Source organism: Syngnathus leptorhynchus, chromosome 4 (genome assembly GCF_054491065.1).
Source record: "Syngnathus leptorhynchus isolate UIUO chromosome 4, UIUO_Slep, whole genome shotgun sequence".
NCBI lineage: Eukaryota > Metazoa > Chordata > Actinopteri > Syngnathiformes > Syngnathidae > Syngnathus > Syngnathus leptorhynchus.
In genome coordinates this window covers 17,567,231-17,590,950 of record NC_141198.1, presented here as the reverse complement: position 1 = coordinate 17,590,950, position 23,720 = coordinate 17,567,231, and the positions used below count along the sequence as shown (strand labels likewise).

General features: G+C 42.5%; 1 protein-coding gene across 2 annotated transcripts in view; it reads right to left on the bottom strand.

Annotated features, from left to right (window-relative positions):
- Nucleotides 1-1,282: 1,282 nt before the first annotated feature.
- arb2a (ARB2 cotranscriptional regulator A) overlaps nucleotides 1,283-23,720 on the bottom strand; it is a 92,447-nt gene continuing 70,009 nt past the window's right edge. For both annotated transcript variants that reach the window (XM_085910448.1, XM_085910449.1), the window contains exon 11: nucleotides 1,283-3,241. In XM_085910448.1, the coding sequence (XP_085766574.1) occupies nucleotides 3,081-3,241 (161 nt within the window). In that variant the 3' untranslated portion in view covers nucleotides 1,283-3,080. The remainder of the gene's footprint in view (nucleotides 3,242-23,720) is intronic.

Below are 23,720 nucleotides of genomic sequence, written 5' to 3'. Positions count from 1 at the left end.
AAGCCATCGTGCATTTTACATTTGGAAATCGACATAAGATAAATATATACATTGCATGAGGCGCAAAATGCAAAATTTGGAGGAAAAGAAATTCAAGGCTGCAGTCTGAGTTGAGTACTAATGCTGCTGCTGATGACGACATATTTCCACGTTTGAATTGCCTTGGAAATATTGGATTGAATTGATAGCGGATGAGTGGGCGAGGGAGGAGGTGAGAGAAGAAAGAGCGTTCCTGCACGGCTGCTTGTTCAAGATATTTTCCCTTCGTAGGGCCGATAAAACATTGATTGTTGCGGTTAGTTGACCCGTAAAATTTGGGGGTTACTTTCCTCCTCGGAGCTGAGCATATCATTATGCAAATAGTGACGTGACAGTGATCCCCACCAGTGTGTGTGTGTGTGTGTGTGTGTGTGTCAGAGGGGTGACATTCCAACTGCCTGGCTCCTTTGGCGGGAGGGAGTTCATCTCGAGAGGGGCTGGTGAGCACATCACACACACACGCACACACACTTGCACAGAGAGCCAGTGCAGGCAAGCGTGACAACAACTCTCTCAACGGGATGAAACAATTGAAATATCAAACAAGTAGAAAAGTTTTCCATGTCAAGGAGTCCTCCACGGGTTCACATTGTGAATTAAACACAGACGTAGGGGGTGGAAAGAAAAAAAAAAAAAAAGGAGAGATGATGCACTTAAAGGAGTCACATGAGGATTAAATGAGGCGTCGTTTCAATGCAAGGATTAAGACCTGACAAGTTGACGTGGTAATAAATCGAGCCAAACTGCGTTTTTTTTTTTTTTTTAACTTGTCATATGTAGTGAGAATAAAGCGTGTGTGCGTGTGTAAGGAGGACTTTCACTTGTAGTGTAATTAATAGAAATTGGAAGGCCTAATATGTAAGACAACAAAAATGTCTGCCTGGCAGACAACATTTTTGGATGGTTCGCCTTTTTTTTAAAAGCAAGTTTTAAATGTCATTTTCATTCATTTTCTCACCGGCAACATCTGTTTTATCACATAACATTGAAGGAGCCAAACTTTCCTAGTGTTATAAGAACTATTTGTAGTTTACCTCGGAGTTAGGGAAACTGGAATATGCGTTTAAAAAGGAACCACAGCAGCGGATAAGGTCATCATGCCCGCTTTTGTATAATCGCACAAATGTTTATGCATGAAAAAACCCATCAACTTTAAACAAGTACAAAACACAATAAAAATGTTCAAATGATGAACTATGGCAAAATAAATGAATAACCAAAATGCTACATTTTATTTGCATTTGAAAGTTGTTTTTAATAGTTATTTCCAATAACTGAACCAGTGTATAGTACAAATGCAAACCTTTAAAGAACATTTCAACTGTTAAGAAAAGAAATTAAAATAAAAACTGACCACACGGCCCTTTTATGAAATCCAAACATGAATGCAGGTATTTTATTAAACGAATACAAAGAAGTATCGAGTCTTGAGGAGAAATTGGCAAAATAAATCCCCTTTTATTTCTTTGCAGGCGGTGCTTTGGATTTCGGCTGCTCTTTCATCTCCGGTTCGATCTTCCTTTGGCTTGTTATTAAGAAGCATTGAGCCTTGTTTGTTCCCTCAAGGCAACAATATACAATTATGGAGAGAGGGGAAAAATGAGCAGATTTTTCCCCTGAAAAACAGAAAGACGAGCAACGTTATCTGGAAACCCAAATCATCAAATCAAATAATAAGCAAATCATTTTTTTTTTTTTGCTGAAACCAGGAGAGTTGGCAATCAAATTAAAAGGAAATTAGGCCTTGAAACCATCAGGCACAGTTGTCTCATTACAGCACAAAGATAATCCTCAAAAGCATTAAGCCGCACACACATTTACACACACACAGACAGAATGGGCGTGGGGGAGAAATAGGATTTCACAGCTAAAAGTTAAACAATAGTCACCATGTGAAGTGAAGGGGGAATAAGGGGAAAGTACATATTTAAGAAAGTGTCTGAGGTATCACGAGATTTAGCATTAGCTTTGAGATTTGGCGAATGTCGCCGCCCATTAGAAGCGTCTTCCGTTAAGCCTTGAGTGGTTTATAAAACTTAAAAAAATGTTATCGTGTTTATGTCACATACTCAAGATTAGGTGTGACTGAGCAGCCGCTTGTCACATCTAAGAACACAAGAAAAGGACTTTAATGGAGGGGAAAAAAATTGATGTTATATATTCCTCTAACATCATTCAGGCTTAGAATAATATTGAGATCTTGGATTTTCTGACATGTCATCTATTCAGTGTTGAAAGCTGACTTATGGCTTCTGTTCAAATGCGATATCCCTTAAATCCATTTGATGCTCGACTTTAAGTGATTTTAAATGTTGCATTTCAGTAATCAGCGTGGATCGGATTGGTTTTGGTTGTATCTTTGCATCTTTCCAAACATACAACAAGTTTTTGCTCTCTTATCAAATGTACCCATTTCAATGGTCATTTACAACATACACACACACTTACATTTGTTTGATGAGCTTGAAATGTGGAAACTATGTAAAGAGAGCAAATAATTTTTCACAGCACTGTCAGAAGCCAAGAAAATGTTGTGTAAGCAAACATAATGTCTCAAAGTTAAACTTGGGAAATGAGTTTAAAAAGTTGTGTATGGAGATGTTCCACAAACACAACAATGGTAAGCATACTTATTACAATAACCATGAGGAAAATAAAAAGAAAGTGCAGAAAATAAAAATTCTAACAACTCTACTGCAGGACGGTTGATGTGTGGCGTGCCACAGGGCACTGTACCCATCCTGTGTCCATTTTGGCTATAAAACCCTCAGGAAGCACAAATATTGCTTTGACAGCTCATTTCGAAAACAAAACAAAACGTTATTGTGATGTCCAAAACACTGAACCGAACTCTTTTCTCTTACAAAAACACAGACAACAAACAAGCTTGTGTGTCAAGCTGGAAGGGAAACATACACACAAGGAGCGAGCGACACAAGGCGGTCACACAAAACTAGAAAAACATACCAAAACCTTTGCCTCCTTCATTTGAAATGCCCCGAACACTACAACGTTGCGCCAATGAAGTCGTCGTTGTTTCTTTACAAATCTTGGTGCTTGCTTTTGAGTGCGCTGCTACGCGTGGTAACCGTATTGGAGGTCTCCTCCGCCTTCACGTCCTGTTTTGTCTCCACGACCTTGCCGAAGTACCTGAAGATGGAATCGAAGCTCATCCAGGAGGTCAATTCGTGCCGTTCCGTGCCTTCACAAATGACACACAAAAACGCATACACAAACTTTTGAACTCAAAGTCAAACTTTATGAACATGTACGGAAAAGAACGTATTGTTCATATGAAACTGAGCAGTCCTACGATGTCACAAATGATGACATCATTAAAACTGACCTTTGTGTCAGGAAACTACGACGCAACATAATTCGTTCCCTGATCCACACCAAAACTGGAAGGCTTTGCACTAGCTCAGTCGAAATAAATCTTGTATAGCTCTGATATCAAAAGAATGATGAAAGCAAAAAAGCTCAGACTTTAAGACTCTCTATCTACTCCCTCGGCGGACTTCTCAGGCCCGACTCATGAGAGTCAGTACAGCCTCTGACCCGCTGGGCCAATGGGACGGACTTTATGTTATCCAAGCAGATAGTTGATAATCAACACCATTGCTCGGTCTTCTTTCCATTTCAGGCCTTCCAAACAAAACCGCCGCTCTGCACAAAGGATGCACTAAGCGAAACCAGTGGAGCGGCGGGACTTCCTTCTAAAGAGTCGATTGAGGTAAAAGCGGGAACTATATCGGGTGGGCTTGTCGTCTACTCGTGCTGGGTTTCCCTATGCTCTCTTCCAGGTTAGCCGGTTCCCAAGTTGGGGTCACGCTGCATTTTGAAATCTGGTTCTTTCGAAGTGACTTATGTTTCGTCTAAACTAGAGATTGAGGCAACAGAGAGCTTGGCGGTTTGGCGGTGGAGTGCCCGCCATGAGGAAAGCTCGCGACGGCTACCTAACAACTCGAAGGTGTTTTGTGGCAAAGACAAATAGCACAAGTGTTGCTGTGTTTTGAACACAAATGGTGGAGCAAACCATGTAGATAGACAACAATAAGAATACATGCATATGTTTGATCGACGCACAGTAATATCGAGTATAAATACATTTAAAAATTAAAAGTGCTTCTTGTGAGTGTTTTCATTTTGTATTTGATTTGTTCAGTAAATGTTGCATCACTGACCTTTATTATTTTTTTTATTTCGTTCAAAACACGTGATGCTTACTTGTAATTAACATGTTGGCTCACAAATTTGATCTCATTTTTTTTGTATTCTTAGCTACTACATTGACACACAAACATAAAATAAGCTTCAGGCTAGAATCTGAAGCTGCTTTGCGACTACCTGCAACTGAACTTGAGAAGAGTTCTTTTCTTTCATTTCTTTCCAACCTCCCAGCGGGAGATTAAATTTTTCAGAGAGCAGATATTTAGACTTTTGTGTTTACAGACAGAGGAATGAGTGAACATCCCTGGAAGTAATGCGTTTTGTGTTTAGAATCTTTTTTTTATTTTTTTTAAAGACTTCTTTTTTGTCGCTACCTGTATTTGTTTGCCACGATAAGAATATTGAAATAGGCTCTCCTAATTTTCTACGGAGGATTAAAAAAGGATAAGCTTGGTATCTAAAATCAGTTTACGCAGTGAGCAGAAAAATGTGGAAAACTGCAACCTTGCTTTCCTGCGTTCTCCTTCCTCCGGCGTGTAGAGGAGATTGGCTATAAAAAGATAGACTAGAAGGCCGCGGGGATACAATTAGGCGGCACCTTAAAGGCTCTCTCACCGTCGACGGGCCTCTGATGACCACTGCGCCGACCCCATGTTTATTAGATTGACCTCTGCCTGGATGCATTAACAGACACCTCGCGTACGAGTGTGTCTTTGTGTGTGTACAAGAGCCGAGAGCTCGGGCGTAAACTTTTTACGGTGTTGTGTGGGGGAGAGTTTGAGAAGGAGGCGCTTTGTGGATCGAAGTCAGCACCTTGGGTCAAGTCTAGCCGTCTGACAATCAGACATTCTCGTTGAAGGCGCGCCTCCGGAAAAGTCCGACACAACCTTCTCACACCGCTTATTTATCATTTATATCCAATTTGAGGCAAAATGTTCCTCTCGCACTACTTTGGACTCGCGTTTTGTCCGTTTTACTCCCCCGACACAAGCGATCAATGCTCCAACGTTAATCCTGAACTGGCGGTGAACTCCCAACAAACGCCGCCGGGCTTTCCATCGCTATACCGTCGGTTAGGGGTCACCGGGGGGGTGTCGCTACGCCAATATGCAGATGAGGCCATGCCCCCTTTGATGACTCAGAAGCCCCGCCCCGAATTGAGGGCTGACACACTAAATAGGCCTTTAACAGCGTAGGCGCAGCCTTCAATTAATTGGCCAAGTGTGTCGCACCTAATGGATGTTGTCAGAGATGTGATGGGATGGCTGATTTACAGTTGGAACCCCGACGGTCAGCTACTAAAGACTGAAAGGGTGGTGGAGGCGGCGGCGGCGGTGAGGTGGGCGGTGAGGGATTACCTCATCCACGGCACAAATCAAATTAATATCTTTAAAAGATGTGAGGATCAATGAGGTGTCATCCAGTTATACGCTGTGAGTGTAAAAGTGACCCCATAAACAAGACAGGAGTACATTTTAGCGACGGAATGAAAATGTTTATCAAGAGATAAGTGGATGTATTTATGAGCAATTCAACTAAAACGTTGCAAAGGCAAATCCATTATTGGAATATTTGGGGGGAGTTTGCATTGATGTTTTGGGAAATAAAAAAACTGCTTGTGTCTTTTAAATCCATGTTTTATTTTATTATATATATATATATATATATATATATATATATATATATATATATATATATATATATATATATATATATATATATATATATATATATATATATATATATATATATATATATATATATTATTTTTTTTTCTTGTGTTTATTCCAAGAAATTTAACATTTTATCAATCAAATGTTATGTCATGTTTGTATGTTCAATAATACCAATAAACCTAAAACTGTGCACGTAGCATCTCTTGACTTTATAGTGAACTATTTCTGCCCTGCAATTGGTGTGTATCACCTTTGTCACAGCCACACTGCGTATCTGATCCCTGATATTTAGCCTCGTCCTCTGTCACAGCCACTGAAGACCTCTCAGGGTAATTGACTGACTGTTTGATCCCCTGTGTCTACAGCGCTATACAACCATTTGCCACTTGCAAGCATTTCCACATGCACGCGCACACCTTCTCTCCTCTCCCTACAAACGCAGTTGTTATCGTTTGTGTGCAGCGGGGAAAGGGAACAAGAGAGGAGTAGAGCGGTTAAAAAGGAAACACAGAAAGTCCTCCATAGCTATGGGCAACGCTTTCTTCCCCGGCGCGGCAAATGCCGCACGCTGTTACAAATGGTAATCTGCTCTGATTGTCACCAATTTCAAAACAAACGCTAGGTGACTGAAAAGCCAAAGTGACGCCCCGAGTGATACTCCGACAGAAAGCCTGAATCAAAGCGTGCCGACTATAATTAGGTTCCATCTGGGCGACATTATTTAAAGTTGCAACAGTTAATTGCTTGTATACAAATGGCCCATTTTATTTGAATCAAACTTGTTTTTTTTTTTCTCCCCCTCGGTGATTCGTAATTACACTAATGCAAAAAGGGGCCGTATCTATGGAAAACATTTATCGAGAGGACTTACTTTAGGACACGGGGAATGTAAAGTGATGATTTTTTCAAAAGGTGAATTACAATTCTTGAAACAATTTGATGAAAGTCAAAATAGTCGCCGGATGATGAGTCGAAACGAGAAAAAATGACGGACCAAAAAAGGGCAGATGATATTAAAACACGAAGAAGCAAACATTTTCTCATTTCCTTTTGGATCCAAATGGCGCACAAACAAAGCATTTTCTTATCGATTTCCTAACGACGGTAACCTAAGCTTTTGTTTTATCTCGATGTGGGGCCGGCCAGCGCATTTGGGATGTAACCGAAGCCGGGCCGCTGTTTGTGCAAACTATCTGTTGCACGGATCGCTATCTGTATCCTGCTTGTCAGACGCTCGGATTTCCGTCGCTGACGCTCTCTGATATTAAACGTTCTCTCGCGTGTGTGTTGCGTGTTTTCGTCTTGTGCGTAGACACTAGGAAAAGTCAAGAATGTCGTTTGGCCCGTGCGAGGCCCGTGTGTTGCCGCTGAAGATGAGGTCAAAGGGAGCCGGGGCAGGTGACAGTTGCTCAGTCGCGCTGCCACAGAAACGCGGCCCCCCCACCCACTCCAAAAGCTAATTAAATCCAAATCTATGCCTCTCCCGCGACACAATTTCCATTCAGGGTGAAGACATCCGCAACTGACGGGCTCTTAATAAGGATTTGTTTACGCCATACCCTGGTATGCATCTAATTTTTTAATAAAAATCAACACAGCGCTAAGGTTGAATTCAATGAAAGACAAAAAAAAAAAATCGACATCTATCATAACAGAGCTTTATTGTGGCACGACGGCTCCTTCCTCTGGAATGCAAATGTTTTTTAATGCTAGTCAGTTAAGTGGGATCTGCGTCTCCCCTTTGTAGCGCTTTTAATTACTTGTCTTATTATTGTTGTTGAACAAAAACAAGGCAGAACTCATTAAACGCCTGGAGATGAGGAACCTGAAACGCTAGCTACGAGGGCCGGCGTGGGAACTCGCTTGGAATTCAAAAACAGTTGAGAGAAAGCACAATGTCACTGAAGCGGGTTTAGATTCCATTTTCAGGAGAAATAAATATAAATGCAACAAAGTTTAAAGAAAAAAAGTTTCAGGAAAAACTGTCCTCGGAGGTAAAAAGCACCAAAGGGGGTAGAAAGTATTTTACCAAAAAGTGCTGTAGTGTAATTTCTTCATCAATCTCGTCACAACGTTTTTGCTTCTTCGCACCTCCTACCAAAGTGTTTTTTATATTGATGTGAATAAGTGGCCTTGGATTTGAAAAAGGACCCTCGCTTTTATAGACTCGGAAGCAAAGTAGCTTCAAGATAACCCCAACCCAAGGACAGAGCGAGCTATTCGATAGCAGTGTCAAACTTTTCCGCCTTCGTCTCTTGGGTGGAACACAAAAGGCCGTGCACATTATGGCCTTAGTAGCATCCCTCGCCGCCGATGGGATCGCACACTTGAAAAAGAAGTACTATTAGAAAAGTTGAATGGCTAGCACTTAAGTGACATTTTATATTTTAGAATAAAGTGGTGCTAAGCGGAATGATGAATAGTTAGCATATTGAGGTTCAAACTTTGGTTCTGACCCTGGTGTTTTGGAGTTTTGTCTTCAATTCTGTGACATCCAACTTGAAAAGTAAATGGTGATTTCAAACAACCAGCAATCATTAACTAATATAAACCCATAAATGAGGAAGAAGACAAAATATTTGCTGATTTGCATTCAACACCGGCAAATATAATCACAAAAGTTGAAAAGACGTATATTAATTGAAATGGGTTCAATTTTGAAATATTTTTCAAAATTCATTCTTACTCTTTTTTTTGCTAGCTTTGCGGGCTCGACTGGGGAAACTTGTCACGTGATTGGGACGAGCGTCTTGACCTGAATGAATTGATCGTCGATAAAAAAAAAACTTTTATCCTGTGTGGTTTGGCGGCCCGGTGGTTGGGGACCTCTGGTTTAAAACACAAAAATAATACAATTTAGAATGTGCACTGAGGAGATAAGAGACAAAGAACAAAAGTGTGACAACTTCTCCAAACAGGATTTACGTGTGTATGTGTGACGTCATGACTTAACAGGTATTCATGTCCGTTTTATGATGGGGCAACTGTACAGGAAGTGCAACGGAGACACTTTCAAAACAGGAAGCTGCTATGTGGGACACACCAAAAATAATACAATATTAATACGTGCCAATCTGTACACATATATGGATTTTCAGAAAGTACACTTCAGGAGTTTGAGATGAGAGCCCAAAAATGAAAATCCAACCGTCCTCCAGTGTCTTCTGAATAAATAATAATAGTTCATTCAGTGCATCAGTTAAATGGCAGACATCTTTTTTTGGCCTATTGAGGGGGGGGCATTGAAGAGCTTCTGTTTGTACAGCTAGCCACAATGCATCTCAAAAAAAGCAGCAAAGGAGACTCCGGGGGGGGGGGGGGGATGTCTAATAGTAAACACATACATGGACATATATGATGCACGCATGTGCACATTCAAACATGTAACATCAAACGGCACCACTTCAGTAAACCACGTTCACACAAGCGCACAACCTCAGCGCCACTTCAACACAATGAGGTCCCAAACACACAGACAAGCAGACACGCATGCGGCTTCGGACTCTCCTTGGCACCTTTAGGACAAAAGGCGAGCCAAGAGGAACACACACACTTTCACACAAATATGCACCATTTGAGACGTGCACACATCATTGAGTGACAAAAGAGGCGGTGGAGGAGGAGGGGAGCTACTAGAGGGCCCCCCTGCACCTGTAAGAACGACAGGCTGCTCAGTGAATAGACATGCAGCCTTGAGAGGGAGAACCCCCACCCCAGTGCACATGGTGATCACACACACCTTGCATAGAGCCCGCTTTCAAGAGCCAGCTTGGAGAAGTTCAATACACCAATGGCAAAATGATTGTCCAATGCAAGGTAATATTTCATACCTGAAGGTATTAACGTCAAGGAACATGCAGTCATATTTGGAAAGATTTTTTTTCGCCCCCCCCCTTTAAAAAAATGCACCGAATTAATGTCCAACCTTGGGCTGGCCTCACCATTTTCCATGCTGATAACTATTTTTCTTTAACACAAGATACAAAAGTGTGGCAAGGAAAAGCTAGTCATAGCAATGACACATCACTTGCGTCACACTAAACCTTTGAATGTGAAGAAAAATCTACCCAAGATCCATATCCATGTATCCCCTGTGATTAAATATGAGAAGTGGATGTGACAACCAAGCAACATGGTGATTTTCACACACTGCACATTTAACACGAGAATAGACTAGGAGAGCACCACGTGAGCCTCAAGTGGCTTTTTGTCTCAAACGGGCACCCGCTATTCACATTTCCAACTACTCGTCACACGACCTCGCCATCCCGCCCCATCACCATTTACATGTGTTTACGTGCGAAGGGAACGGAGGCCGGGAGTCGGGGCGCTGAGCTAGAGAGAGGACAGCAGATGAAGTAGGGAGAAGAAGAGCGAGGTCAGGTGTGGGGGGGAGGAACGGGGCCAGGGCTGGAGATAGCAGGGAGTGGGTGTTGAGGGCGGGACAGGTCTGAAATAGATCACTTAAGGGAACAAAGTGTAATTAATGGGTCGCCGTAGATAAGAGTGCTCTGGCCCTATCGGGGGAATGTGCTAATGGAGTTGACACACACTCAACGAGATCAGTGGATGACTCCGATTTAGTGTATGTGTGCGTGTGTGTGAATGTGACTTGTCCACGCATAAGATGACGGCTAAGGTGATATCCATCAATCATAGAACGCAAACATAAACAGGAGTCAAACTCACGTAGACGCGCAGCGCCGAATCAAAACATGAGTGATGTTATTAGTGTTGGAGCGGCTTTGGTGGCGGGGATGTTTACGGAATGATGGAGTGGGAGGAAGCCGCAGGCTGGAGAGCGGGTGCGACCCCAAGCCCTTCCAAATGGACACAAAGCTCCCCTCCAACTTCCTGTCTGCGTGCGTCCTTGCGTCAGGGGAACCCGGCTGGAGCCAAGCGGCCTGCCTAAGATATGTTTCTGTGCGTGTATGTGTGCGTGGCGGGTCGAGAGATTGGAGGCCGGCCCGAGAGGTTGAGGGAAGTTTTGCCGGCGCCCACGTGCCTCGGAACAGTGAGATGGCCTGTGATGGACAAGGCAAGACAAGGAGGATTTCCCTTGTTTGTCTGAGAGAAGGAGTAGTTTTGTCTGACACACACACACGTATACACACACACATGCAATCACACACGTAGGCACGTCGAGGGAGAATTCCGCCTCCCATGTTGTGTGAGGTGTTATGTGTGGGGAAGTGTGTGTTTGTGTGTGCTCGAGGTCTGGAAAATAATGGGAAAATGTCACCTAAGAAGAATCGATGGCCTTGTGCTTCTAAGGGTTAAAACGCTAACCCTAGTTTGAAACCCGAGTTGGAAAAAAGTCAAGTCAAGAGTGTAGGGTTAGGGTTAGGGTTAGTGTAGGGTACACTCGCTTGTGCATCGAAGGGTCTGTCTTTTTGAGGAGTTTGCAACAAGTACTGCAAGAATCTTAAAACACAAGGGCGCGACCTCCACATTAGAGCGAAGTTGTACCGCGCTCTCGTTGCATCTTAAATCTCACGTTGCCCTCTCGCCTATGTCGCGATAAGTACTCGGTGTGTGATGTAAGCATCAGGGGGGTTAAACGGACTCATCTCCAAAACTGTCAGGACGAAGGGAGAACAGCCTCAAAGACTCAGTGACGGACAGACGAGCGTCCGCTCCCAGCATATCTCCACTTTGTCCTTGGACTGTCTGCCTAGCGCTCGCGATGGGAGCCAGCCAAACGTGGAACAAGAGAGCGGGAAGTTGCGGACGAGGGAAAGGAGCGGCAGAGAGAAAAGAGGCGCCCCTTCAATGACATCCAAAGAGATAACTCTCTCGCTCTCTCTCTTTCCAGAGCCTCTTTTCTCTCGCTATCACTTTCCCAGGCATTGCTCCTTCCACATAAGGCCTCGAGGGTGACTGTTTTAACTTAGCGTACGTGTGTCTCTATGAATGAATGACAGAGGTGTGTGTGTGTGTGTGGGGGGGGATACGGCGCGTGTGAAGGTGAAAAAGGCAAAGGATGTGTACATTTTCAGCCTACTCTGATTTTCTTTCCTGGACTTTTAAACAAATCAAGCACAGGCTCTTATTCAATTGAATTAATATGGCCGCTTATGTTTAAAATGGCTGATTGAGCTGCACTGTAAACTCTCACGCTTCCAGTTCCGGATCAATTCTTGTCAAAGATGTTTGTTTTTTTTTTCCTTTGCACCTTCTACCTTTTGCCTTCTTCCTCAGCTATCTACAATTGCAACTTGCGGGCCTCATACTGTAGTATTTGTGCACGTACCAAATTCCCACTGTGTCTCCTGGGGAGGGAACTGCGTTTTTCTCGTCTTTGCTTTTTTTTATTTTTTCTTGTACGTCGACGCGCCGGCAAAGCCGCCTCTCGCTGCACGCGGCAGGAGAGCGCAATGCATCTACAAGCGTCTCACGAGGGAATCCACAGTATGATGTTACGATCCACTCACATTCACAAGATGCTCCCTCCAACTTTCTCTCTCTTTTTTTTCCTTTTCTACATACTGGAGCCAGCATCCCTTTATATTTTCTTCTCTCTTGATGTTACCCCATTCTTTCATACATACTTTCTTAATCAGATTATCACACTCCCCCCGTGACACGTTTCACCTCATGTGCTCTGTCTCACTTTTTCCTCTGATATTCGATGGCAACACACAACATTCCTCCACCTACTCATTTGCTTTTCCAGTTCTATATCATGTCAAAATGTCCACTAAGCCAAATGAAATTTAAAAAAAACAACAGGTTTTCATATCTTTAAATGGTCTCATCCCACCGTACGTGGTTGTTTTAAAGCACCCTACGCACACAGTCGAGTTGAGTCGAGAACCCGATGCCATTGTGATCAGGAGCAGTCGCAAAGCCAAGAAAGACATGACATCCCCATAAAAGCGACCCTGGAACACAATCCCACAACGCAAATGGCAGGTACAGAACACGGAGACATACGCTGACTTGCGGCCAGGAGAGACGATTGGTAGCGTATGTTTGTTTGGGTGGAATCCGAACCCGTCTGTGCCCTAAAGCCACCACGTCCAAACAGGTGTTCCCGGCACATGGACATTTCCACACATAAAGCAAGAACAACTGGATACGTGAGCTGGCCTCGGCAGCACTGTCAGACTCACAGGTGTTGTTACGCACTGTCGGATAAAAGTGACCCTCACGTTGAGGGCCACACACCTGTGCTATGGGAGACCACCCCCACCCTGCGTGTGGAAGGCTCTCATGAAAACACTCTGTGACAAAGGGGTGGGCGTTTCATTGCCACTTGCTAAAATGGCTAATGATAACATCCAGCGGGTTCAGATGGACAGGATTGTGGGATAATGTCGGGCTTTGGCCATGCGTCCTGCCCTCGACCTGTGAATGCTGGCGCACCCTGCCCTGCAGCTGGCTAAATAAAGACCCCCGGGGTGGGCCGGACAGGGCGGCAGGAGAAACAGACACAGAGTCGGCATTACCCAGTTAATCTCATTAGGGAGGCAGCCCTGCCAAGCTAGCCGGGGTCAGCCAGAGTACCACGTCACTCAATGCACCTTTGGCACTCCGGGTAACCCCCCGGGCAGGTTTGGGCTCAGACTTACAGTGAAGGGTGTGAGGTGGAAAGTAAAGGTTGGTGTCAGGCAGTAACGGGAACGGAGCGAGCCGTGAGCTGTTAAAAATCTCAATCTCATTAATGTAAGTCCCCATACAGGGGAAATGCATTAGTCGGAAGGGAGCGTGAGAGTAAAGTGAGGCAGAGGTTTTGATGAGGCTTAAAGAAATTCTTTTGGCCAGGTCTTCAGTCATTAACCACTGACTCATGGAAAATAGATCTGAAAATCAATTCTTCGTATTCCACATTTATGAATTATTGGCTAGGTGAGTACCATGAGGGTTTCTTGAGTGACACTTTGCTACAGGTTTCTCTCCTGGTCACCTCGTTGCTGTGTGGGGAATTTGTACGAGACATCATGGAGATTACACGGAGTGTTTAGACTGTCCGTACAATCCTCCGTAGCTTATCAAAACAGACTGAGGTCAAGTCTAGCTAAAGGTCTCCAGCGTAGCTTGAAAAGTTGGCCTTGAGATGTTTAATAAGATGCAGGGCTGACTTAACGACATCAGGGAGGAAAAACATAGCTGGAAGTATTTTGACTTTTGTCATTCCAAAGTTTAAGGCATGACAAAAGACTTGATCCGATTCTTGGAGATCTGCGCGGGAGGAAATTATGCTCAACGCATCAAAGAAAAAAATCAATTCCGGGAACGCACCATATGGCTTTGTTTTGTTATTGTACGCTCAAACTGATAACATATTCAGTCTTAAGATGACCTGGTAAACACTGAAAGTTAAGTTAGACTTTGTCAAAGTGCCTGAAGGCTCATTACGCAGCGGGTGGCAGTCTCCTTATTTAAAAGCTGATCAAGCAAACTTTACAGTTGCCTCAATTTGAATGCTTTAACGTTGAAGAGTGGGAGTGCACTTTTTCCTCTCAGCGGGGATGAGACAAAGTAGAGGAAGAGAGTTGATAACGACAGTCTCTGCTGCATAGACAGAGGATTAATTTGCTACATAGAAGCCCGACTAAATACCTGACAGGGATTTTATGTTTTTTTTTTTTTACAATGAATATACATTAGTCAAGCTGCACTGTCCCAACTAGTTTAGTTTAGACACATGTCACGATGACAAATCTGGTTGACACAGCCACAGTTGGGTTTGCTCTCCAGGTAGTGAACAGATAAGACGTCCATCACAAAATAACAACACACGGAAAGACATTCACTCGGATAATAAATCCCTCTTTTACACTCGCTGATATTTTACAGTGACAGGATTATTGTTTTTGTGCTGCAAGCAAGCAGCGTTAGCTAAGGTGGCTGACTTCCAGGCTGGGGATGTGAAAATAGGCAGAAAATCTAACTGTTCCATTTCAAGGAATGTTTTTTTTTTTTTACCGTTGCTAATGCGACTTAAATACCTTATTCCACAGTTGAGTGGGCTGGCACCTGCTACGAGCAACAGCTAGCTCTGTACAATTCTATAGCTAATTTTCTGATTCAATTAGCATGCCTCAGAGCTTTCCGGGATAATCATAAACTTCTTCACACTTCTCTGATTAATCGCTGCCCATCTACGAGTCAATGAACATGTGAGTTTGAGCGACAAATGTGTGACTGTATTCTAAAATCTCAACATCAGTGTCGTCGACGAAACTCCTACTTTCATTGGGCGCTGACGCTCTGATGAACTCATATGAAGCAGACAAATGATTTCATGAATAGTGGCAATATCAAAATCAGATCGCAGGTTAGATAAAGACAAAAAAAAAAAAAAACAACAGTAGGAAGGTGTATTCAAAAAACGGACAAGGTACCATAGAAAGCTATGACGGGAAATAAGTCAAGTTTTTACCAACCCACAGTAATGTTGGGAAACTATACGGTTGTCAAAATCAATTGCTTGATCAGAACTCGCTGTCGTATAATCTACCGCTACTGCTAGCACTAATGCTCCTCATGATTCTTCACATCGGCGAGGAAAGCATATTGGTGCTGGCTCCCAATAACGGTGGCTGTAATATCATCGTGATTTGGCCACAATTTGCATGGTTATAATAGCTTATCGACCGGTTCGGGGCGGCTGCGCTGTAATGACTGGCCAAGCGCCTCACACTGTTTATTTCAAGCTTGTGTAGATCCTTGGCCCGACCCCAAGCTCGTCAATACTTAATCTTGAGCTCGCTATCTGCCTGTCCGAAAAACTCTGCACTGCCTCTGGACAATCACCCCAAAAACATAATTGCCAAAAATGAATCTTAATGATAATTAACATGCTCGATTGTGAAAAAAAATGTCAATCACGATTATTTTGGTCATAATTGAAATCACAATTATTCAAATGATTATTTTGGGTAAAAAAGTAAAAAGTAAATGTTTAACTGTAAAAAGACAAATTTCCTTGAGGACCAAACAAAAATTATTATTAGTTAAAAAAAGGTGTTCATGTATAAATTAAAGCATGTTTTCCTTGTATAAACAGACAACATGCATTGTACATGAATGCATATTAATAATTTTTTTTTTACGATAATGCAAATTTTGTAATCATGCAGGGTAATAATTGCATTTTTGATTAACACTATGTTCAGATGAAACCAAACAAGATGTGTCTCCTCTTGCTATTTTTGCCTTTAAGTGGCTCACATCTGGCAATGATCAAAAATTCAAGTAAAAGTACAAACTAACGTCTCCCCAATGAATGTAGGAACTAGATCCTTAAAACAGAAGCTAAAAACAGAAATCTCTACAAATAATCCCGACAATCTCAGAAGAAAATGCCGTAATTACGTCGCGCACAAAGGCCGAAAAAGCATCAGCGGCCCATTGCTGTGACAGATCAATTCCAAAACATCTCTGTTTTCGCTCTTATGAAGCCATTTGCCGAATACAAAGAGCAAGGGGGTGGATGGAGAAGAAAAGGATAAATGAAAAGGGGTGTTGCAAACAGGCAGCCAGTGGTCCTCGGCTGAGAGGTCACAATGAAGGCAGTGCGGCAATGCCCACTGTGGCCACTCAGCTGGAACTAAACGTGGACGCCGAGACGCCAACTATTGAGCCCCGTCCAAAAAAAACCTGCTGGGCTTTCTCTCGCTCCCCTTTCAACAATAAGTGAGAGCCCACCCCACCTGTACCCAAACTTTTCAGTCAATCACTCGGTTTAACACTTTCATTATGGCCAGAACAAGGACGGCTTGGAGATCAAAGTGAAGGACAGTGGGGTGAACCAAATGTTACAATCATCCATATTCCAGCACCTTTGTTATTCGTGTGCGTTTATGCTGGACCACCATCTCTGAACACGCTCAGACACACACCATCTGTGAACACCAACACATGACAGAGCAAATAGGATTACAGTATGGAGGATGGCGATGAGGATGATCCAAACAACATAATATCGTTTCTTGGGTGGGAGGGGCCGGGGCAGGAAGAAGGGCGGGCAGGTGTAGGCTAAATGAGAGGTTTACTAGGAAACAGGGCGGGGGCACACAGAGGCTTAGTTGGTGAAAAGTTCAAACCTAGAAAGCAATGATCTAATTGTGCCCTCTTTTGTGAACCGGGTTTTGTTTATACGTAAAGAAAAGATACGTACATTAGGCCAGATGTGAGCAGATTGAGGACAAATGAAATGCATCAAAGTTTGAGGGCAGAACCTCTTATGTATTTCTTCAAAACGGATATTTGATTTGCCATGTTGTGTTTTAATCAAGGATCCCATAGGAAATAATAAAAATAGAAATAATTAATGTGTATTTTTTTCTTGTCAGGTTCTCCTTATTTGGACGTTGTCTTTTTTTCCATAAATGGCCGAGGTTTGAACTTCAAAGCTTTATGAGATGCTTTTTTTGTCTCCCAAAAATATTGGTTGATTCCCAAATTGCATGACCTCAGTGATGAAATGAATCGAGAGCTTCCACTCTACTGTATAATACAAACAAAATCAATTCCGGCCGTGATATATCAATATTGAAGCTGTAATTTGAAATAAATAAAGATGCGTGTTTGTGCCGAGAGACTGATGAGATTTTCCGCTGGCAATTTTCATGCGTTCTCGACCAAGGACAGACGTAAACCTTTGGCCAGGGTTAAGAAAACACGTCCAATGTCAAGTATTATTAAACCTCCTGCTTAAATCCTCGTCATTCGGAAGCAACATGTTTACATCACTTTATTATCATGTGATTTGTCAACTAATATTGAATGTATTAAAAGAGATTATGCTAGCATTAGAGGATTAGAGGTCTTTTGAGGAACCAGGAACGGCACACATGGCTCCTCTATCCATCAAGATCAATCACCACAACCGTATATGCCGTGTACCAAAAGGATTACGGCGAGGTTTGCCAAAATTCTATTCCATCGATTAGGGGGGAGGGCGCAGACAGGAAAACATGGAATCCCAAGCATGTAATGTAACATCCATGTCAGAAGCCTCAAAGACGGCTAAATCTCTTGGTTGGGTCGGGCAGGTCAGGAGCAGGACCCGGTCGGAAAATCTAACGTAAACGCATCTAAGGCGATCCGCAGGAGCCGGCCTGACATGTGACTGACTGCGACACCTCGAGTTCAAAGTTCAAAACAGATTTCAGCAAATCTAAGCATGCACGGCATGAGCTTATATTCAGTGAGGGGATGGAGCACGGCACGGCCTCCGACCTTTACCCGTTAAGACCCTTGAAGTTTTTTACCCTGACCTAGACTTGACTCGTTCATCTGGGATGTTAGCTAAACTAATTGCAGCCTGATAGGTGCCTGGTGCCAAACACAATTCATTTCCCTTCAGTTCTCCGAGACGCCGCTCCAACAACCGGTGCCAAGCTCACTTAGCATTTGTGAAGTGTTTGTAAGACAAAGCGCAAGCCACACGCTTTTACCTTGCTTCTTTCTCCGGGCAATTTTCTCTCTTTTATTTGAGTTTTTTATTTTCTTCACAACGCATTTTCTTGGAGGGCGAGTGTAGCGGGTGAGTATCGCTAAAGGAAATCCTTCATAGTAACCTCGCCTGAACTTGGGTTGTAAACAAGGAACAATATGCTTAGTAGGTGAATCAAATACGATACATACACTTGACCTCTTTAAAAAAAACAAAAAGTAATTATTCACTCTATTCACAAGTCAACTTTTACTATGAAGGGCCAATTCGCATCGCCTGCCACTCGGTCCAAACTTAAGCGTACGTTGACCAACGTGTGAGCGCGCCCATATCAGGGAGGGCATATCTGTAAGTGGGTCTACATGTGGAGGGCCTGTCGTTGAGCATACCCATGCGCGTGCAGATATGTGCGCACATGCCATTTGTGTGGGAGTACACGTTGACATGTGAGCCCTGCCATCGGCGACATACTGGCTGAACAACATGAAGGAGGAGGGGAAGAGGGGGGTGAGCTGCAAGATAACCAGATAGCGCACTTTGTAACCACGGCATAACAAAATAATAAAACGAGCCCTGTGCATGTGTATTATATATTTACAAATATATATATATATATATATATATATATATATATATATATATATATATATATATATATATATATATATATATATATATATATATATATATATATATATATTTTTATATATATATATATATATATATATATTTTTTTTTTATTTGCTTATTTTATTAAATTGTTTTGTTTACCTTATTTAGAGACTGTTATGGCAACATGTGAGTGAGCAAAAACACGATGTTAGTGCAATATCATGAATCATTGCACTTTGTTGCAAACTACCCACTCAAATACATCTCGAGGCAAATTGCTCAAGACTTAGTGGACTATTTTCAGTGAAGTCAGCTGATAAAGGTCACAGGTCACGGCGGGCCTTCTAAAGCGGTGACAGGTCGATGATGGTCAGAGGGATGCCGGTGGATAAACACACCGGGAGAAGGCAGAGACAAGTGTCGAGGATTAGGAGCCGTAGATTTCAGCGAGACGCCAGCGCAGCCTCGCTCATTACTCACAGTCACAACAAGCACAACAACTCTCCAAGCACTTTATAATTGCTGCTTCCAAGACCGCAAACAAGCAATGTTATTGCTTTGCCTCTCTCTACTATGCGTTGCATTCGGTGGGGGAGGAGGGGAAAAGAGAAGAAATCATCCTCTAATTGCAATGTTTTTCGAATACTAGCACGAGTTGCTTTTCGCAAGCTGTTTGTCTCCTGTCAAGGAGATGGTTGGTTAATAAAGAGTATATCTGTCAATAAGCGGCACACGGGATACGGCGAGGTCACAGCTGCTGACTCAAAACCACCGCTGAAATATACTCAAACTTTTATCATTGCATTTAAAAGTAAGATGAACTTCTCTCGAGGAAACAATTATAATTTAAGGCTAATTAGGAGGACTCGTTGATGTCTTAGTCTAGTGGTAAGAGAGGTACGAATATTTTGGCACTAGCTGCATGATTTTTTTGTCTTGTACACTCAGAAATATGCTGACCGTATATTTTAGTACAACCTAATTTGTGAAAATGGGGAAGTTTACAGAAGCTTATTTTAAGAGGCAACGAGGCTTTCAGCTCTAAAGACTCACACACACAAATTGACTGTTTTCCAGATGTTACATCACAGCGAGGGATCGTCACAACAGTTGGCTATATAATGTGTGTGTGGATGAGCTAATGAGCAGCTAATTATTGTGTAATGACCTCATAACCATACAAATAACGTGGCATTAAATTCACGTCAATTTAGCAGGCTTCTTTAACACAAATTTGACTTTTTTTTTTAAATTGTTAATTGTGAGTAATACCCAAAAGCTACAGATATAAATATTTCCGGATTTTTTTTTTTTTGTGCCGCTAAGGTGGGAATAGTCTGGTGTTCCGCTTTTGCTCTGCAAGATTCAAGGTAAAGAGTGACGTAGTGCCGTGGCGCCAGCAAGTTACGAGCATTAACAGTGACATTGTCGTGTCAATAGATTAGCCTCTCCTACACTAATCTATTTGATCCCATTAACTAAATTCAACTTATGTTTGTACCTACGGGAAACACTTTACATAGGCTAAAATGGGATCATGCATATTTCACTAGTCACACACCTGCATCCAATCGATTAGTCGATCAAATATAAGTTTTATCGTTTTTTTATCGTAAAGGGCAATACATCGTCGAAAGGTATCCTGTACGATTATAAACATCAAAGGGTCAAGATTTTAGATGCTTGAAATGTATGACTCTCAACGTTTGTTTTTTTTAATCCGAATAAAATCTCCAGAGAACCAGTTGCACTGTGAAACTTGTTGTCAACCTTGTTAATGAGGGCTTTGAGATTTTAGGATAAGGGTGATTTTTCAAAGTTGAATGCTCGCCGTGATTAGGATTTGCGGTGGCCCACTGGGGGTTTATTGGATTAATTTCACCCCGTGGATTGAACTTTAAAACAGTCTTAAGTCATTTGACATTTCTTGACTGACTGCACATCCATATACAGACAAAGATGAAAAGATGAACTAAAATACCAGCAACACAAACAGATTTCCCAACATTCATCTTCTTTATTCCAATGTGTTGAAAGATGCGTGTTTTCCTCTCCTAAGTGGTTTGCTGCATGTATAGGTCAGGGGTAAAGGCTGGACGGATTACGGCCTATATCAACTCAATGAGAAGAGGCCATATGGGCAAATGAGATCCATGTCCGTGAAGCACTAAGCTGGGGATGCCCTCTGTGTGACCAGGGATGGACACTACCCACAGGAGCTAAGAGGCTTGGGGATTTGTGACCTGCTTTACTGTATCCAGTATGCTAGCTTCCCCACCTGACCTTAGCTTCTCCGAGAAAGAAGGGCTCGCTAGGCCTTAGAGAAGAAAGACCATCGGAAATGAAGGAAGTCTCGTGTGACTATGACAAATGGTTAAATTATATTTCCTGAACTACGTGGGAATACGGTGAATTGTGTAAACAAATTTCTCTTGGCTCTTTGGTGGAAAAACTGAAGCAGTCACATAATATAAAAGAGAGGGAAAGAAACAAGATGGAGCAGGGTTAATTACTAGAGATTGCGCCCCAGCCATTGGTGGAGGGGAGGCTACTCGAAGGACGAATGGACAAATCTTAAGGAGCTAATAAAAGTGAATACAGAACAGTCCTCAGGGGCAAATCTGGCACTAAGATGATAATGAGATTATAAGACCTCACGATATTGCAGCAAATTGTATAAGTGTTTCATTGAACCTTGTTGAACTTTCATTTAGGCACAGCAGGCTTTTTTTTCCGATTTGCTAGCCCCATTGCTTTCTTCCCCTTGCTAAATGATGTTTACGGTAAAAGAAAGAATGATAGGATAAAAAGCCTCCTTGGATAATTTATGGAATGCAGAGTTGAAGTAAAGAGCGCAGATTGAGCTTTGCAGACATCCTCGTATTTAGCATAATCACAACAGACGATGCTCTTGTACTGCAATGTCCTTCTTATGGCCACGTGCAACATAAAGCTAGGACAGGCACAATTACTGAATATATGGCCAACCTTGTGATAGCTAGCGTGCCTCTGATGAGATTTATTTTTTGAGTACTTCTCTGGAGGTTAAGGCATAACTCACAAAGAAAAAAAACCGAAGTGCGCGCGACATAATATATGACATTGTAAGTGTGCTTTATCTATTCAGAAAATAGGTGACATAAAGATTTCTTAGGGGAGATTAGAAAACCGCATAAATTGAAAATGAATTTCAAATCCGGCCTTGAAATGCCTGAAGAATAATTAACTCGACATATCGATCACCTTCTTCTTCCTCGTTTGTCTGCTAAGACAAATAAATGGCAGCACCTTTGTCTCGGACCATGTAGCGAGGGCTCGTCTATTGACCGTGGCGGCGTATCTTTGATAATCCTGATGATACGAGTCGGCCCCATATCAAAGCGCTCAACTTGATCAATAAACAGGGACAGTTGTCTAGAATGGATTCAAAGAAGGCCGTCAAAGAGGACAAGTGTTTGATTCAAAGGAAATGCTCCAATGAGAAAGGCAACATACATGATGGATCAGATTGCCGCGTCACCACCGATGGAATAAGAGCCTGACTTGAAAATGGACACGGTGCATCTCCAAAACTATTGCGTCATCCTAAATTGAACCTGTCTCAGTGAATCTGAGCCAAAGTACGGTTCGCCAGAGTTTACCTGTCTATTTCCTGTCGGACGTGCCGCGGTTTTGCGCTACGAAAACACTGAGCGGCATTTGTAAAAATATGAGCTGGCCTACCAAGGGCATTGAGCGGATTTCCACATTAGCAAGCTGCAAAAACACAGATGTTGAAGGTGGATGGGGTTAATTTGAGTGAGCTTGAGTTTCCTCTTGGAGTCAGTCATCACACAAACATCACTCGGTGTGTGTGCTTGTATGGAAGGGATGCCGACAGCGAAAAGATGTTTCACGGAGGTGAGGGTTATCGTCAAACCTCAAGTGCAACACAGATTTACCGTATTTGTGTGAGTAGAGGTTCCCAGTTTTAGTCTAGTGGCCCAAAACAGGTCACAACTTAATTCATTTATGTTTTTGTATAGGAGATATTGGAAAGAAATCTGAAATCATGTCCCGTAAAAAAATAAACATTACCTCTCCAAGGCTCATTTAGTTTAATTACTGCCTTGTGTTAGGTTGCCTGTAATGTCACCTATTTGTTAATTACAAAACAGGTAAGATATTAACTTACTTTTGTTAGCCATTAATCAGTGTTTACCTACAGAGAGCTAAGCCTTTGTAATTGATAATCGGCTTGGACAATGAGTAATCACCTGACACAGGAAGTGTGTTGTGAATGGATCGGCATATAGATATATACTATATATAAATATAAATTCATCCATCTAGCCACACTTAGCGTATATCATCGCCAACGTCCCCCCCGCCCCCTTCCCTTTGCATGCCTGAGTCTCTTTCCTGTCTCAAAGTGACAGTTTTGGAGGAGCTTACCTCACGCCATCCCATTATCCAACTGATTTTAATGTCAGCTTAGCAGCAAGGATAGTAATACCACTTAATTTGCATGACGGAAATATGCAAACATTTCGGTTGGGCGATCTCCTCGAGACAACTTAATGGGGAACAAATTGCTTTGCAATTCAGACAAAAACGATAATGAACTGGGAATACTTTCATTTAAGAATGAGGAAGTCTGATCCAGGTTTTAATGGTTAGAAATGGACAACGGCGTTAGAAATGCTTCAGCCGTCCCTCTCCGGGAAATTCTACGCACGGTCAGAGTGTCACGTCAGGGTAGCAACACGATAGACTAACTCCGTTCCCTTGAGCTAAAAGTCGTGAAGCATGGAGAACACAGTCGTCGTATCATC